Here is an 18,116-nt window from a genome sequence, read left to right on the forward strand (position 1 = left end):
AAAAAAAAAAAAAAAAAAAAAAAAAAGAGTCGTAAGTAGTAAGACAAGAAGCAACTAATTTTGCTGAAAATAGAATCTAACTGTATTGGATCCCTTTAAGCACATTTAATATTTAAAAAAAATATTATTTTAATTACTTTCTAATTTTAATTTATAAATATATTAAATCGACAAGCGTAATGATTTAAGGAAAAAAAAACCAGTGAATCATAATTAACCAGCATTAAACCATAATTAAATTAACGTTTACTTTAGTGAGATGATACAGATGGCGTTCATGGGATTATGGGAATGATTATCCCAAACAGTGACTAAAATAATACAATGAAGACGTCCAAATTTTTAATATGTCGGAACTTAATTAATGTACATGTTTGTCTAACATGCAGTACACATTAACATTAACAAAAAAATTAATTTAAGAATAATAATATATAAATGTTTTGAGAAAAACATTACCCAATACGGCGGTAGTGCCAGGCCCAGCCCAATATGAAGAACCTATATAAAACGATAGACGCGAAGCTCGCACGCTTTGTACTGTAAACCCCAAAACATTCACAGAGTCGTCGTCTGTCAATTCATTATCCGTAGTCCTCCGACGAAACCACCATGTGCGATAACACGTTGGTGAGATTTGTTGACAAGCGTAAGATCTCTTTCTCTCTCTATATTGATGTCTCTTTCTTCTTTAATATATGTCTTTGATTAGCATATCTAATCGGATCTAGTTTATTATTTGTCTTACGTACCTCGGTGTAGATGGCAAGACATGTGTGTTTTGGGATGTGAATGATTACCCAATCCCATATGGTCTCGATCCTGCTTCGATTTACCAAAGTATCAAAGACGCTATCAAGAAGCATGGTTGTGATGCGGAGGTGGTCATTCACGCTTATGCTGATGATAATACGGTTTCGGATGACTTGCGACGTCAATTATTGGATGCTGGATTCAAATTCGAAGTCTTTAGCCCAGGTGAGAATTTCATTTTTTACTCTCTTCGTTTCTCTTATATATATCTGTAATCTAAGATATATCCGTTGTTGATATTAGGGGGTGATCATGCGAGACACTGTACCATGTATTGTGACATGGTGTTGTGGGCATTCAAACATCCTACACCTCCTTTAAATCTGATTGTACTGGCAAAAGTAATCGATCGCGAAGGCAATTTTTATACTTTTATGGGTGCTTTGCGTATTAGTTATCATGCTGTTCTCTTTTCCGAAGATAAACAAATATGGCCTGGTGCCCCGTTGTTTACTAGCATATTTGATGGAGGCCGAAACAATATTAGCGGAAGCTCTCAACGTAAGCGGAAGCTAGTAGGGGATATTCATACTGCTTCCATAGACGACTAACTATTGGTCCCCTTGCAAATCTTCCAATGTTGTTGTTTGTTTTTTGTTACCATTGTGATGAGGGTTGAAACGTTTATTTTATTGTCTATCTATAATGTGCTTTTGGACATAATAAACAAGTGGCCCTTCCATTTCTTTCTCTGACCATTCGTCACTTGCGTTTACTGTGGTTGCTCTATAACCCTCCTTCTTGAGAGCTGATTTGATTTTCTTCTTAATCGAATAAGGATGATCTAGGTTTTCTGATATTGAGTAATCCTCCCATTCACATACCACACATGTGTTGCGCACTGCATGCAATCGAGGAGAAAAACGAATTATTAAACATATTAATTTACTAATAAAAATCAAATATCATAGAGACAAAAATATACTAGCTAGGAACTATATATATATATATATACTAGATTAGGATCCACGGTACACCGCGGGATAAGTTTTTTTTTTAATTTTTTTTGTTAATGTACTTTTTTTGTTAATTTTAATGATTTAATACTAATTTTGCTAATATACATTTTTGTTAATTTTAATGATTTAATATATAAACCGTGGTATAACCGCACAATAATTTTTGTTTACTACAATATTAATCAAATCAGTTTGATTTGACATATTTTATATTGATGTTGTTAAAACATTAAAATGAGGATTTAACCCGTATTGAAATATCATATTACTGATAGTTTATTTTTTAGTATAATTCAATCATTTAAGGTCATATAACTGTCATGTAATATAACTCGTTTGTGTAATTTTAAAAACTTAATATGTTTAAATATTTATAATTTTAAACTTTTTATTAAGTTTAGATATATAAGTTATCAATTATAAACTTCTTAAAATTTTATAATTTACTATATACAGTAAATTTACTATATATGTATGTTGAGCACACACTTTTTATATTAATTGAGTAATATATGTTTGTTTAAAAAAATTCAAATCACAATATCTGAAGGAAAAATACACATTTTTTTATTAACCTTATGTATTATCTAGATAAGACCCACATTATTACGCGGGTAAAATTTTTTAAAAAATATAGAAAATAATTAAATAGTAATGTTAACATGTTTATAGATTTTATCTTGTAACATTTTAATATTGAATATGAATCTTTCATATTTTATTTTAATATTCTCTCACTTCAATTATATAAGAGTTTAAAGGCTTTTCTTGCTCTATTTTATTATATTTTCTCAAATTTCTATGTATAATTTTTATTGATATAACAATTTATAAATATTTGAACTATGGAGTATATTTTCCTATTGGTTGAATTTTATAAATGGTATAATATTTATTGTTTATTAATCTTTGTACTTTTATCCAAAACTCTTATAGCACACTTAATAAATTAAGTTGCTGATTACACAAGTCAAATTTTGTTGAAAACACACATATAATATAATTAGCATACAATAGAAAATATATTGATTTTCTTAGTTTTCTTTTTTGATTTAGAAAAATAAAATTTGTAATATATAAACATGTAAAATTCTCTAAATATAATTAGCTGTCTTACTACATTTATTATAAAAAAAAAAAAAAAATTTGACACGTGTCAATATCTAATCAATATATTTGACACTTGTCATAATTTTGTTAATGAGCAATTTTAACATCAAACTTTATATAATAAGATATATATGACAGACGATAGATACAGATCTCCAGATCATAGCATAAACAATTTCAAGCGAGGGATGAATTATCTTACTGCGTGATGTTGTGGTGGTGGGCTCGGGAATAATCTGGAGGATGGTTTCTATGCAGTTATTCACAAGGTAAGAGACGCTGTGCAACGTTTATGGTGCTGGATGATGAGACTTTGTGAGAATATTAGCGTTACATGACTCCTAAAGCTGTCAAATATTGTTGGTCGGCTGTCCATGGGCCAAACCTAGCTAGTTCGCAAGTTTTTGGGCGGTTACATATTTCGCTGAATGTTGAAATAACCAATATTTTTACGGGTCAAATACACAAAACAAAATTATGTAAAGAATGGAGTCAAAACATAAAAGAATTGTACAAAATTACAAAATTTAAAGGGTTATAACATGTTTGTAAGAAAATATAAAACAATAGTATCATAAATCTTAAGACTCTTAAGTCTATATAACACAAACTTGGATTATGAGCCCCCCNCCCCCCCCCCCCCTCACCTCTTGTCCGGCATTGTGTTTGATATAAAAAAATTTGTTCCTACAGTAAATAGCATATATATAGTTAAGGCTGAAAAAAATGTTAAGACTTCCTGAGAGCTGGAAAAAATAAAAGAATAGTTAAAGCTTGCAATAGTTGCATAAGTTATAAATGTGAAATGAATAGTATATTGAACCACCTATGACCTATCACAAAAAAAAGAAAAACTCGAAACGCAGACGAATGAACGAGTTCCCATGCACGCAGCATTATTATCGAAAAAGACAAAAATCGTTTATAATGGTTCACGTAGATTAATTATCATTTATATATACAATTATTCAAACTCAAGAGAGATGCCTAAAAGCCTAACTCAAATAAAATAAAGAGAGAGTGGTGGTGGAGGGAGGGTCGTGCCCAGCACGATTCAGAAATATTACTGAGGAGGTCAGACGGTCAAATGTAATGTAAGGTTGTCATTTTCCCTTTTTTTTTTTTTTGTCTTCTGTCACAAGGAGAGAAATAGAGGCTCTTTGATTTAATTTATATCTAATAATCCTAAATTAATGTCTTAGAGTGAGACTATAGAGACAGATCAATTAGCACATAATCCATATATATAAACTATAGAACAGAGAGTTAATTACAAGAGTGTTAATTCTTTTGATAATAAATAAAGAAAAATAGTAATGGTTGGAGTTTGGAGAAAGAGAGGAAGAAGAGGTCAAAGGGGAAAAAAATTTCCCTCCAAGAAAGAAAGGGAGATGATGACGTGTACAACTGCCAGAGAGAGAGAGAGAGAGAGAGAGAGAGGAGAGTCTAGTCTGGGGGGGGGTTTCCTCTCTTTTCGCCCATTTTTATCGCTTCTCCTCAAACTCCGTTGAAACTCTCTAATCAATCAATCACAATAATCAATTAATCATTCTCGCCATTTCTCTCTATTCTCTCACCCCTAAAATCAGTAATTTTTTTTTTTTTTTTTTAATTTTTGATTAATAATAATCATCATCCAGATCGAATCAAATCAAGGTTTGTTTCTCTCGAATTCATATTATATTCATGGCATCTTCTCGTCAGAATCCGATTCCGTTTACCCTCTCCTCGAATTTGATGATCGTACATTCTTCTTCTCTTTAGTCCGTACGTACGTATATGGCGTGAACCCGAGTTATGGCTAACAAAAACGCAGAATCATCATCATCATCATCATCATCATCGTCCTCACAGCCTCAGGCTCAGCCAAACCAACAACAACAACAGCAGCAGCCTAGCGCTCTTGAACAACAAGATCAGGAGTCTCATGTGCGTCTCTCTCTCTCTCTCTCTCTCTCTCTTTTATGATTTTTTTTTTGGATATTTATCTCCGGGAAAAATCCCAATCAATCTTCGTTTTTGTTGTTCCGATCTCAGGGTGACACCTGTAGCATTCCTCAAGCGCAGTCTGGGAACACAGACTCGCGTACCCGTGGTGGCAACACGGTAATATTGACTCCCTCTATTTAGCATTGTGATTGAATTGAACTCTGTAATGGAAGAAGACTAGCTAGGTGAATATGTGAAAATGCTCCTTCAGAATCCCTTTTTTGTTAAAATTCCCCTGTCTTCTCCATCGGTCATTGTTGCGCCATGATGAGCATTTATATAATCAATCATTAGACTTGTTCTGGGTTTCTTATGATCAATTTTACATTCCGAGCTAGAAGGATCGTTATATGCTTTTACTGAATTGGATTCATTCCGTTATATGCCTGCTGTTGTTGAATTCATCTTAAGATATCTCTGACTCTCTTTTTTGTCGACTTTGTAGGTTTTCAAGAGTGGACCGCTATCTATATCATCAAAAGGTAATCGTATGCTCTGTTCTCTTAGGATGTATACTTAGTTCAGTGTAGCCTTTCTTAGGATGATGAGATGAGAGTTGTTCTAGTTAGGATGAGATGTTGTCTTAATTCTGACTGGGGGTAACTGTTACTGGCAGAGAGTAACGACATTTATCACGTGAAGTGGGTTTTGTAGGCGGGTTGAACCCAGATAGTGTGATACTACGACGGAACTTGCACAAAAACCACTAGGCTACATGTCCTGTTCAGTGGCTATATCTCAAACATTGTCTCTCATCACTTTCTGTTTCATTTAATACAGGGATTGGCTGGACATCATGGAAGAAAAGATGGTTTATTTTGACGCGTACTTCACTTGTTTTCTTTCGAAGTGACCCTGTAAGCACTTTTTTCTTTGAAGATATTGTTGAAAATATCCTATATCAGATATAGTTCTTACAATTTTATACGAGGCATGAGCCCGTTATTGTTACAGAGAACGGGTATCACATATCGTCTGTTCATCTTTCAGAGTGCAGTCCAACAGAGGGGAAGTGAGGTCAACCTGACCCTTGGGGGAATTGATCTCAACAATTCAGGCAGGTTGGATTATTACTCGAATCATTACAATCTTCTTCTTCATATATGATGATGTTTTATGTTAATCCTATGGTTCGGTGTTACTGACATCATAGAACTTCGAACTATCTTTTAGTGTGGTTGTTAAGGCAGATAAAAAGCTGTTGACTGTTCTCTTCCCTGACGGTCGTGATGGACGTGCCTTTACACTCAAGGTTTTTCTCATCTTTCTGTTTTCTGTCAATTGGTCTCCTTGATCTTGTTTATATCTATTGCATCCATCTCATTTTGCATCTTATATTACCCCCTGAAAATTTCTATGCATTCAGAACCGTTCCTTTGCGTTTTTTGGCTACATGGGTGCCAGTGCTACAACACCGGAATCCAACCTTTACCTCCTTAAAACTGTTTTTTTGATTTAGTGAAACTCTGTTTTGTTATGGATGTATTTTCTGACTACCGAGAAATGCAAACCGATTCTATCTACTTAGAATCCGCTGATTAATCGTCTATTCTAATGTGCTTTTATCTTTATTATCGTGTTAGCATAGCAGCTTGTGTAAGTTCAAGTTTGACTTTGAAGAATATTTTGGCCTAATCATAAATCACTAAAGGACAGAGAATCAATGATGGATTAACTTTGACCTTATGATTGTTTTTTTTGAAGGCTGACACTATGGAGGATCTATATGAGTGGAAAGCTGCTCTGGAAAATGCTTTGACACAGGCACCAAGTGCTTCCCATGTTATGGGTCAAAATGGTATATTCAGGAATGATCATGCCGATCCCGCTGTTGGTGCTGATGAAAAGAGTATGTTTGTCACCTTTTCAATGGTTTAGTCTTTATATATATAACAAGATATGTTATTTCTTAAGTGTTGTGAGGATGTCAAAGTTTCCTCCTCTCTAGAAAATAAGCAACGTGAGAATATTATTATGTTAACATATGTTCCCTGTCTGGAGTTAAAGGCTGACCAGTTCGTGTTGAAAGGCTCCCCATATTAGGGGCATTCAGTAGATATCGAAAGATTAGTTTCTCTTTCAGTTCATTAGACAATGATGCACTTTTTCATATTCTTACAGAAGATGAGACACCAACAAAATCAACTGTCCTTGGAAGGCCAGTATTACTTGCTTTAGAAGATGTCGATGGAGCTCCATCATTCTTGGAAAAGGCCCTTAGATTTGTTGAAGATCATGGTATTAGTTTTAAGCTTTCAGCTTGATTTGCTGCTTCTTTTACTCACTCTGAGCTGAAATAAGACAACAATATCCTGCAGGAGTCAGGATTGAAGGAATCTTGAGACAAGCTGCCGATGTTGATGATGTTGAACACAGGATTCGCGAATATGAACAAGGTTTGAGTTTTTAAGTATATGTACACGATTACGTGTATTTTATTCTTCTTCTTTTTTTTGTTTCTTTCCTGCTTTGTGCAAGTTATTAATACGTAGGCACTTGGTTCAGGAAAAAATGATTTCAGTCCCGAGGAGGATGCTCATGTTATTGCTGATTGCCTTAAGGTACCTGCTACTATTCAGTACAATGCTGAGTTAGCCTATCACTCTTAAACCTCTCTAACTGTATCCATAAATGTGCAGTATTTTCTCAGAGAGTTGCCTTCCTCTCCGGTGCCTGCATCTTGTTGCAACGCCCTTCTGGAAGCTTGCCGTAAGTTTATCATTCTCTTTCTGTTTTCTTTAATGTTTGTGTGTGTCCTCTTCCTTGGTGCTCCATCAAAAGCATTTATCTACCTTGGGGGTTACTGTGATCATTATATTGCTTACTTTTAAGGACAATCAGATGTCTCCATCTTAAATTTGACTGAAAATCTCTTTTTGGACATGCATATCTACTTTTGTTGTGTTTGTTATTTTTGTTGCTTTCTACAGAATGACATATTATTTGACAATATCTAGAACTTAGTCAGGATTGATAATAAAAATTGGAATTTGCTCGCCTATTCTCCTTGCAACATATCATATTTCCAGTTTTCTGACGCGTAGCTTTACCAGGTACTGACCGTGGCAATAGAGTCAATGCTATGCGGGCAGCAATCTGTGAATCATTCCCTGAACCAAATCGTCGCCTATTGCAAAGGTTGTCTCTTTTCCACATTTAGCTTACGAAACTTATTTAACATGCTTACAGGGTAAAATAACTTTTGTCATTAGTTCTGATTGTTTGTCCTCTTTCAGAATCCTGATGATGATGCAGACTGTAGCCTCTAACAAAACCGTGAACCGGATGAACACAAACGCCGTTGCAGCTTGTATGGCACCTTTACTTCTTCGACCCCTTCTGGCTGGTGACTGTGAAATTGAAAATGATTTTGATGTCGGCGGTGATGGTTCTATGCAACTTCTGCAAGCAGCTGCAGCAGCGAATCATGCCCAGGCTATAGTGATAACACTATTAGAAGAATATGAAAGTATATTTGGAGTAAGACTATACTTCTCTCTATGATTAAGGACCTTCTTAGTCACATGATCATAAATGATGAAGTGGTTTCCTATCTGCATAGTAATCCGTTCTTTATTACATTAGTATAGTGAAAGCATTGGAGGCAGTGTGAAATGGCAACTCCGGATCTTATCATAGTTGCACTTGTGTGCTTATTTTCAGACACTGACTTTTAGCTTCATAAATGGTCTGTCTGCAGGAAGGTTCCCTGTCACCGGGCTTGTACTCTGACTCAGAAGAAAGTGGTAGTGGGACAGAGGAGGGATCTGATGATGAAGTGTATGATGATGATGATGATTATGATGGCACCCAGGGATCTGATGACTACACAGATGAGGAAGAGGACCTAGAAAATGAATCTGATGGATCATATAGTGAGAGTGCCGCCTCAGACGACAAATATGCAGACAGCATTGATCCTGATGACCATAAGGCACGTTCATATACTAATCTTCAATATTTAATCTATTTCCCGAAAAGTAATCTTACGATTACAAGGAGTATTTCCATTACAAATGAGTTACATATTTGGATTCTAGAATTTATTTTAAAGTTCACATTGATGGTACAAGTTCTTTGGTCCTCATCCTTTCTTACTATTGTGTTTGCACTGTTTTCTGCAGATTAATGATAATTTAAGTCCTGTATCAAAATCCCCGAAAGCAAGTAGGGAGCCTAAGAAGCTTTTATCTGGCTCCAGACGATCTTCACTACCACGACACAATGACGGAAAAAAGGATGAGGAAATCGTGGTAAGAGGAGCTGATAATGCAGAGGTAAAGGCTGTTGTAGAGGTCTCGAAACCTGAAGATAAGAATTCATCAACATCAGATGTGGCATCTAGCACTCAAAAACCGTCAACATTATCTGATGCACCAGGAGGAAGTAAAAGGCACTGGGGCCGTACCCCTGTAAGTTTATTTTTCCTTCTGCCTTTTTTATTTCGAGGGACCAGCTCTCTATGTGTTTTATCTATCTCTTAAGGGGATCCAGACATATACTAAAAGTTTGGTGTTTTATGTGCTCAGGGGAAGAAAAACCTGTCAATGGAATCTATTGATTTCACAGCGGAAGTGGATGAGGACAAGTAAGTATTATCATCTTGACAAATGATTTGCATCGTTATGGTTCTTACAAAACTTCAAATTTGTTTGGACTAGAATTGATGTGGTTTACATGGGTTTCATCTGAAAATGTTAATATTCTGCAGTGCTGACATTGAGATACTTGAGTCAACCAAATTGGAGCTGCAAAACAAAATTACAGAAGAGGTCACGATAAGTCCTTTTGAGTATCTTTTCCTTTGCTACCTCGTTTGGCAATACAAGTGATGATTTTTAAAAATATATATGACCTGTAACAACCTCCATGTTTGGTAGAACAGGTCAAAAACAATGCAGTTCTACAGGCTAGTTTGGAGCGACGGAAGAAGGCTTTGTACGGGCGGCGCCAAGCTCTAGAGCAAGATGTAAGTGTAAAATAAAACCATATAGCTATGTGAAGTTTGTTTATTGAGTGTCTATGTTTAGGTTTATGAATTTTGTGTTTTACCTTCCTCTAGGTGGAAAGACTACAAGAACAGTTGCAGCAAGAGAGAGACAGGAAATTAGCCCTGGAAACAGGACTGAACGTGTCAAAAGGGAATCAACCTATTCCAGAAACAATCGATGAAAAGGTTGCTCTTCATCTTTGTCTAGCAACTAGTTGATCTTTTGGCTGGTTAAAAAAAGTACATAACTTGGAAGACCTGTCTGCAGTTGAAGAAAGATCTGCAAGACGTAGCTCAGGCGGAGGCTGATATTGCCAACTTGGAACATAAAGTTGATGATCTTGAAAATAGACTTGGTCAACAGGACGTAAAAGCCTCTGGTTCCACGCATGGTAACAGCAAAGAATCTCGGAAAATGCCAGAGCACAATGCAAAGATGTAAAGGATTCACAACAGATTAACATTTAACGTCACAACCTTTGATTTTTAACCCATATCAAAAGCTAATTAGTAGTTTTCTTTCAACTTTGTCACACAGGAAGGATAAACAAAAGGATACTGAAGCAGCCTCTACTCACATTTTTGAAAGGTCAACGTCCAAGGTAACCATTGTAAACATCTGATATATGTCTATCAAATCGTGTTTTCTTTCCTATGTATTTATCCACTACAGACGGGCAACATTTTGCAGGATGGGCAAGCGGCTGCAAGAGAAAATGAGACGGAGAAGCAACAGGATTCACGGAACAAAAGCTCGCAACAAGAAATGTCACGTGGCAGCACAAAGCTGGCAGGCATGTCAAAGAGGTCTGGCACAAAGGGAGAGGTAAGTTTCATACTGAAACCATTAAATTTCATCCAAATATCGTTCAAAAACTAGAAGCTGAGTGCAACAAACAGGGAAGCACAACAACAACTTCTGCACTTTCCAAATTGACAATGCGACTCAACTTCCTGAAGGAGAGGCGAAGTCAGATTGCAAACGAGCTCCAAAACATGGACAAAGGAAGATCTTCAGGGCAACCCAGTCCATCCTCAGGGCAAAACCGTGTATCAGAGGAAACCGAGAAAGGATCAGGGTCGAACTCGAACAAGGACTCAGACAGTGGCAAAATCCAAAGCGCACATGTTCTTGACAGAGGAAGATCCGAGAACGGAGGAGACAGAGGCAGAGGATCATCTGGAGGAAGCCAGATTCCCAACACTACACCGAGAACCTTTTCCAGATGATCTCTTTCTTAGAGCTGCTTAACTCCAGATGTACAGCCGCCAAATTAACTCCAGCACCATTTTATGCCTTATTCTTTCACCCCAACAACAAAATAACAGATTCATTCTTTTTTAGTCCACTCCTCTTTCTCTGCCTTATTCTTCAGCCTTTTCTTTGACCAAATAAACTACACATTTTTTTGTTTGTGTTTCAACTGTGCGTTGGATCTGTTGTTTTGGTAGTGGACATTCACATCAGTATAAAAACCAAAAATTGAATTGTATTTATAACACCAATGATTGAACAAAAAATATATTGAACTCCTTTTGCCCTCTTTTGGGTTCACTACTGTATTTCAAAAATGAATTAAAAAAAAAAAAAAAAGTAGTCGTCATCATCAATAAAAGAATAGTAGTAGTAGTAGTATCAAAAATCACGAAGCAGCTTCTTGATTTGCTCCAAGGTAACGAAGAGAACAACAGTGAAAGGTCCTTGCCTACAAACCGTAGGAACAAAGCCTTTATAAAGAGCCATTGCTCCTTCAGCTCTAACCGTCTTAACCGCACAATCCAACGCGCCTTCGTAAGCTCCCACCTTCATATTCATCACTCTCGTCTTTATCACATCCACCGGATTCGAAGCCACCGAAGCAACAAACCCCGCCGCGAAACTCGCAACCACGTGAGTCCCGAGCCCATCCTCAATCACACCACTCTCCAGTATCCCTTCCTTGAACTGATCGTAAGACGCAAGCTGAGCTGCAGTCACAATCATCGCTCTGTTAATCGTCAAAGCAGAGCCACGCCACAAGCTCGTTACGCCTTCTCCTTTCACCATGCTCTTGATTGCGTCTCCTACTCCGGCGTAGTTACGACGCTGTGCTAAAGGAAGCCTCCCGTCAGCTTGCATCCTAACCATCGCCACGTCGGCTGGATTTCCAACGGCGGCTCCGATCCCACCAGCGACAAGCCCCGCATCGATCTTACGACTCAGACTCAGCTTCCCTGACTCAGGATCAGACCATTTGGTCTTTAGCACTTCGTATAGACCCATCCTGGTGGTGGAATAGAGAGTCTGACGGAGAAGAGTAGCGGAGACGCCGGAGAATAACGCGGCGGCGCCTTCCGACTTGACGATGTTGATTCCGAGTGAAATCGGTCCAATTTTGGGAACGGAAGCGGTGGTGGTCTCGGCGAGAAAAGCTGCAGGGGAAGAGTTGGGGAAAGCGAGAGCTGGACGGAGGAGAGTGACGGTGGTGGAGGAAGGAGCTTCGCCGTGGAGCTGAAGACGAACCTTGATGAGATCGAGAGGGTGAGTGGAACAACCGGCGATTACGGAGGCAATCCCACCTTCGACGAAGCTTTTAGCGCTCATTTTTGTGGAAATCGGGAGGAAGAGAGAATGAAATTGAGATTGTTGTTGTTGTGCTGAAGAAGAAGAAGAAGAGGGAAGCAAAAGGGTATTTATTTGTAGTGAAGTTTCTTTGACGCGGTTTTGTCTTGTGTTCAATGTTGACGACGAACGATGAGTGTGAGAGAGAGAGTGATCTCGATCATTAAAGTAAACCCTAATTAAGTCAGTCAGATTCGCCGGGTCCAAAAAAGTAGAAAAACGTGTGAGTGAGTCAGAGACAGCCCACTGTTGTCTTTATGGGCTTACGACCGAGACGTGTGTTTTAATTGGGCCTTTTTACCTTATATGTAATAAGGAAAAAAAATAATCGTCGCCTGAGAGATTCGAACCACTCGGCCAAAGCGACTTGTTGTTATTATTTCTGGGTACCCTGTTATTATAAATACTATAATGATTTCTTTAGTGTGCAACTAGTACAATTTTTTTTTTGTTAACCATAGGGCCAACTAGCCGGCCCATTAGCCAAATTCCTACATTTGTAGGAGCCAGGATTCGATTCTGGGTGTGATAGTGCCTTCTACAAATGGGCTTACCTCCTGCCACTGCACTAAGGTCACTTCACTAGTACAATTTCTTTTATAGTGTATTTTCTAGTTTTATTTGTAAAATTTTCTTTCATTTAGGCAATATAAATTTCACTTTATACTATTATTTTACTCAATTGTTAGGTTCAGTGATGTTATTTTTTTTGGAATAGCTATGAACCTTAAATATTCTTTTTAAGTAAAGAAATAAGATGAAATTTGACTGAAAATAAATCATATAAATAAAAGTAAGGTTTCATTTTCTTTTTATTGGTCCATTTAACATTTAATTTTTAAAAAAATAATATTTATTTTTAATTAAATAAAAATGTAATGATGTACATTAGTCTATACTTTAAATCCACACTTTACTACTAAATTGTAACTGAAATTTTATAAATTATGAATTGACTATTTTTCCATTCATTTTCATTTAAACACACTATAAATTATAATTGTAACTCCTCTAATTAATTTATTTTAAAAATGTTATTTCCATCCCTTGAAAACCTATAAATAAACATTCTCACATCATCATTCACCATATCTAAAATTCTAAATATTTTGTTTATTTTATTTATATCTAAAATTCTAAATATTTTGTTTATTTTGTTTATGTTCTTGCATGGTTTCAAAACTCATAGTAACCAAGATAAAGTCTATCCTCCTCGATTTCCTTGTGGGCGCTGGAATCAAAGTACGTAAACATAATAGTCAACCTCTTAACTAAATTGGTTTATTTCGTAAAATATTACAAAACGAAATTAATTGCATTTGTCTATATGTATGAACATATATAAAGCTAACGTCGATAGTGAGTTACAACCACCTTGGGAACAACGACGGCATGAAATTGTCAGCGCCACAAACATTCCGGTAAAAGGAGATATCGAAGAGCAATGTCGTGGATGATATGGTTTCTAGCAACAAAATCTTGTACGAGCATGGTGAACACCCTGACCACGTTGTGGTTACTAAAGTGATTAATTTTACTATTATTCATAACTACCCTTCTCTTAATGTGACCACATCCAAGTCATCCAAGTCACACTACCTTGATAATCATTTGATACCCTTGCTCTTCCTTTGAGATGTTGACATGTGGCAGACATGTAGTCACCATCACAGTAACCTCCACATATACGCGAATCAAATCATCAACCTGTCAAAGCAACAAAATCAATAAAAAAGGAAAAAACATAATAACAAAATATAAGATAAATCTAACAAAATATACATAATCACATTCTTACGATAAGTTTTGAACTCATGCAAGACATAAATAAAATATTTAGAATTTTAGATATGGTGGATGATAATGTGAAAATGTTTATTTATAAGTTTTCAAGGGATGGAAGTTACATTTCTAAAATAAATTACTTAGAGGAGTTATAATTATAATTTAAAGTATGTTTGAATGAAAATGAATGGAAAATAGCCAATTCATAATTTATAATATTTCAGTTACAATTTAGTAGTAAAGTGTGGATTTAAAGTATAGATTAATGTACATTATTATATTTTTATTTAATTAAAAATAACTATTAATTTTTGAAAAATTAAATGCTAAATGGACCAATAAAGAGAATAAAACTTTACTTTTATGTATATGACTAGATTCAGACCCGGGCACGTACGTGCGGGATTATTTTCAAAAACTAAGTTTATTGTTTAGTGAAACTGTAATTTTAAAGAATAAAACTGTATTTTTTTTTATAATTCGTTTATGCATAATAAAGGCGAGTAGAAAATGTGTCGTGAATGTGGTATAATAGTTGTAATTATATTAATTAATATTAGTAAGCAATAGTATATTATAATTTGTAATGACAAATCTATACAATAGTTAAAGCTTACGTTAATTTTAGATGACCCATTACTCGGAAGAGTCTTCATGTATTGTTAGACTGTTTTATCTCCAGTCTATAATAAGGTGTCGAAGTACTTCCATAAGCTTTTATAGTAAAATTTATAGTATTATATAATTTAAATTAACTTGTTCATAAAAAGAATTATACAACGTAATCAATTTTATGTTCGTGTTTAACAATAAAATCATAACTTTCTCCTTGATGTATATACTTAAAATAGTTGACTTTTATCAGTCTATAGTTCCATACTATGTTCGCGTGGGTGCAACTCGAAAACTACTCGCACGTTGTATTCTCGATCCTCCTCCAAGTTAGTGTAGAATATTATAAAACATAGGGTTAACAATGGCCATCCATGGAGAAATAACGCTGATCAATCTTATAGTTTCAATCTATTGGTTATTAACTCCACCTTCAAAGTAACATACTTTGCCATGCCCGATAAATTTAACAAAAGGCATTTTTATTTTTTTCTATAAACTCATTGAAAGAAAAAAAATTGAAAAAAACACCTTCTGTGACTCTCTGACCAAAAACAGAAAAGGAAAAATTAGTGTGTATTGAAGTGGCAATTTCTTTAACCTTCGTCTTCCACATTATCAAATCCAACAGAGACATCAATAAACATCCAAGTTCATCAATAATTTACAGAATCCAGTGAGTATATAACACTATGTTCCAAGGTAAGCAATCTTAATTTTTAGTTTTTATTTAATCTGGTTTTGGGTTTTATATTGGGTGTTAATTCTTGTTTTATAAATCCATTTTTCTTGGAAATAATCAATGTACCCAAAAGCAAGGCTCACCATCGTTGATCAAGTTAAGTAAATTTTCATATTATCTGGTTTTTCTAGGAGATGTAAATTAGATTAAAAAAAATTTGATAGTATGATCACAACCCCGAAATCTAAATCGGAACCTCGTCATCTTGATTATATAATTTTCTTCATACTTACTAAACACCTAAATATCTATCTTGAAAATAAATACTCTACACTTTCAACATTCAATTTCTAACTCTAGATAATTTCCTTATTAAATCTATGGTCAACCTGTTTTAGAAAAATCTCAAGAAATTTTAGTTCCCAACATAGATTTCGTTATGAAAGATAATATAATGTTTGTCGAAATAAATAAAGATTTAAAGAATGTATAATGTTACATGACTGCCTCTCGCAAATCATATAAACTTAGACAAACTGGTTTCATGTAAGAGGCATAATCCACCATTAATCATCACTGACGCCTTGAACAGTAGCTATCTATAAATAAGATAAGCGAGAATAAACTAAAGCAATAGAAAGTAAACTCATGTGTTCTATACATATTGTAATAGTTAAAAAAATGCATACCTAAGTAATGTAAGAGACTCAAAGTCCATAAATTGCTTATATGTTTTGAAAAACTTCTTTACCAAAGATTAGCACCTTAGCCATTATTTGAAAGTCACTCTTGATATAAGAACATAAAGCTGTCCATGTGAAAAACATTGCAATTTCATACAATCACATAGTAAATTATCAAGATTAATCGTAATCATCTATGTTTTAAACAAATATAAATACATAGATAAAAGATTTATATTTACGAAGATAAGCCCACTTCGACATCTGCTAAGATCACTTCTAAGGTTTATCCAATAAAACTCGTGTACTGTCGCCATGAGTGAACGATCCGCACTTGAATCTTCAAATTCGGCTTGAATGGCTTAATATTAGCAAGGCTCGTGATTCCATTGTTTTGCAGCTTTTTTTTTCTAGAATATATTAACTGGGTATCGAGTATATTATTGTAAGCTACATTGCTTTAGACGACTCATATATTTATAGTTGAAGACCTAGGTATTTAGAATATACCTAGCATATATTTGGCGAGTAAATGATTATATGGGAATATGGTAAGTAGCAAAGATTTCGCGTAATTTTCTTTTGTTAGTTTAGGTAACATGATTTGAAACGATATTGTTGGTAATTTTTAAAGTTTGGTATAGTTTCTTACATTGTGTCGTTGTTTTATTTAATTTTATATATTTAGGAAAGCTTTAATTTTAAATGATTTCGGTAGATGATTCCCTTTATTGATTTTGTAATAAATTGGAGATATGCAAATTGGTAATTCGCGTGATTATAGGGACATAAGTATTATATGTTTCTCATTATTGTTGCTAGTGGTAGTTAATATTTGCTATTTAAAGAATGCTGTTTTTGGAATATTGTATTTAATGTAATTAGACCACTAAATGTTTGCATATTGGATATCTTATTTATGGGCCGCTTGTTTACCATTTTAGATATCTTATTTATGGGCCAGATATTTTTCCACTGAATGATATCTTGTTTGGTGACGGAAATAAGTATTCTTACTCTGAACACACAAAACACATTCCGAACTAACAAAAACAGAGTGACAATACGATCCGCGTGTTTTGACTTATAAAATTACTTTAATACCCATATCGTTTTCTATGCTTTATTATATTTTCAAGGGTATTTCATGTCATATTTTGTCAATTTTATTTCTACAGAGCAAAAAATGCTTCCCTTTTAATAGTATAGATTCTATTTCTTTGTTTTTATGTATTTCTTCCGTCATTCTTTGTCTTCTTATTATTTCTAATTTCCAGTTACATATGTATAATAAAATTTTGGTGGGTGTAAAAAATCAATTATCGATACAGATTTAATAATACTAATTTCGATCAAAGCTCAATGAGAATCAAGCTAAAGAAATCATCTTCATTCATGTGTATTTATTTTATTTTTAAAGATATGCAATGTTTTAACAAAATAAACTATTATAATAAAATTATTATATCAAATTTTTTAACTCTCTCTTACCTCCAACAAATTTGAAATACATCTTTTGTAAACTCATCATTATATTTAGTTCTTGTGATCCAAAATATAATTATATAAATCTCAATATAGTGTTTATTTAATTCAAAATTTTGTAATTTAATGATTTTCTATATTAAAAAACATTTTGATATTCCATTTCTAAAATTTTACTACAAAGAGGACATCATTAGAATTTATAACCTAGCAATATAGCTTAAATTGTTTGTCAAAAAAAAAACATTATAGTGTTTTCTAGTTTTATTTGTAAAATTGTTCTTTCATTTAGGCAATAGAAATTTTACTTCATACTATTATTTTACTCAATTGTTAGGATCATTGATGTTATATTGTTTTCTTTTGGAATAGCTATGAATCTTAAATATTTTTTTTTAAGTAAAGA

The 18,116-nt window shown here is 34.4% G+C and overlaps 2 protein-coding genes across 2 annotated transcripts; one reads left to right on the forward strand and one right to left on the reverse strand.

Moving 5' to 3' along the window:
- On the forward strand, positions 4,267 to 11,416 carry LOC104722529 (rho GTPase-activating protein REN1). The gene is made up of 24 exons (XM_010440708.2): positions 4,267 to 4,538; positions 4,647 to 4,811; positions 4,920 to 4,988; positions 5,317 to 5,353; positions 5,652 to 5,728; positions 5,862 to 5,932; positions 6,045 to 6,123; positions 6,576 to 6,720; positions 6,993 to 7,109; positions 7,190 to 7,267; positions 7,377 to 7,432; positions 7,511 to 7,580; positions 7,925 to 8,009; positions 8,108 to 8,351; positions 8,572 to 8,805; positions 8,996 to 9,283; positions 9,401 to 9,459; positions 9,583 to 9,643; positions 9,757 to 9,840; positions 9,934 to 10,047; positions 10,130 to 10,299; positions 10,400 to 10,463; positions 10,553 to 10,687; positions 10,762 to 11,416. The coding sequence occupies exons 2-24, from the start codon at positions 4,680 to 4,682 to the stop codon at positions 11,089 to 11,091; spliced, it is 2,799 nt and encodes a 932-aa protein (XP_010439010.1). The 5' UTR covers positions 4,267 to 4,538; positions 4,647 to 4,679; the 3' UTR covers positions 11,092 to 11,416.
- LOC104722527 (mitochondrial uncoupling protein 4-like) lies at positions 11,332 to 12,615 on the reverse strand. The gene has a single exon (XM_010440707.2). The coding sequence runs from the start codon at positions 12,443 to 12,445 to the stop codon at positions 11,498 to 11,500; it is 948 nt and encodes a 315-aa protein (XP_010439009.1). The 5' UTR covers positions 12,446 to 12,615; the 3' UTR covers positions 11,332 to 11,497.

The sequence above is a fragment of the Camelina sativa genome, chromosome 11 (genome assembly GCF_000633955.1).
Source record: "Camelina sativa cultivar DH55 chromosome 11, Cs, whole genome shotgun sequence".
In the NCBI taxonomy this organism is placed as follows: domain Eukaryota; kingdom Viridiplantae; phylum Streptophyta; class Magnoliopsida; order Brassicales; family Brassicaceae; genus Camelina; species Camelina sativa.

What these genes read in the sequence shown, in the direction of transcription:
- LOC104722529 (XM_010440708.2), top strand. Translation starts at nt 4,680, where the DNA reads ATGGCTAACAAAAACGCAGAATCATCATCATCATCATCATCATCATCG. An exon ending in GCTATCTATATCATCAAAAG is followed by an intron (nt 5,354 to 5,651) that starts GTAATCGTATGC and finishes CATTTAATACAG; the next exon opens with GGATTGGCTGGACATCATGG. An exon ending in GACGTGCCTTTACACTCAAG is followed by an intron (nt 6,124 to 6,575) that starts GTTTTTCTCATC and finishes TTTTTTTTGAAG; the next exon opens with GCTGACACTATGGAGGATCT.
- LOC104722527 (XM_010440707.2), bottom strand. Translation starts at nt 12,445, where the DNA reads ATGAGCGCTAAAAGCTTCGTCGAAGGTGGGATTGCCTCCGTAATCGCC.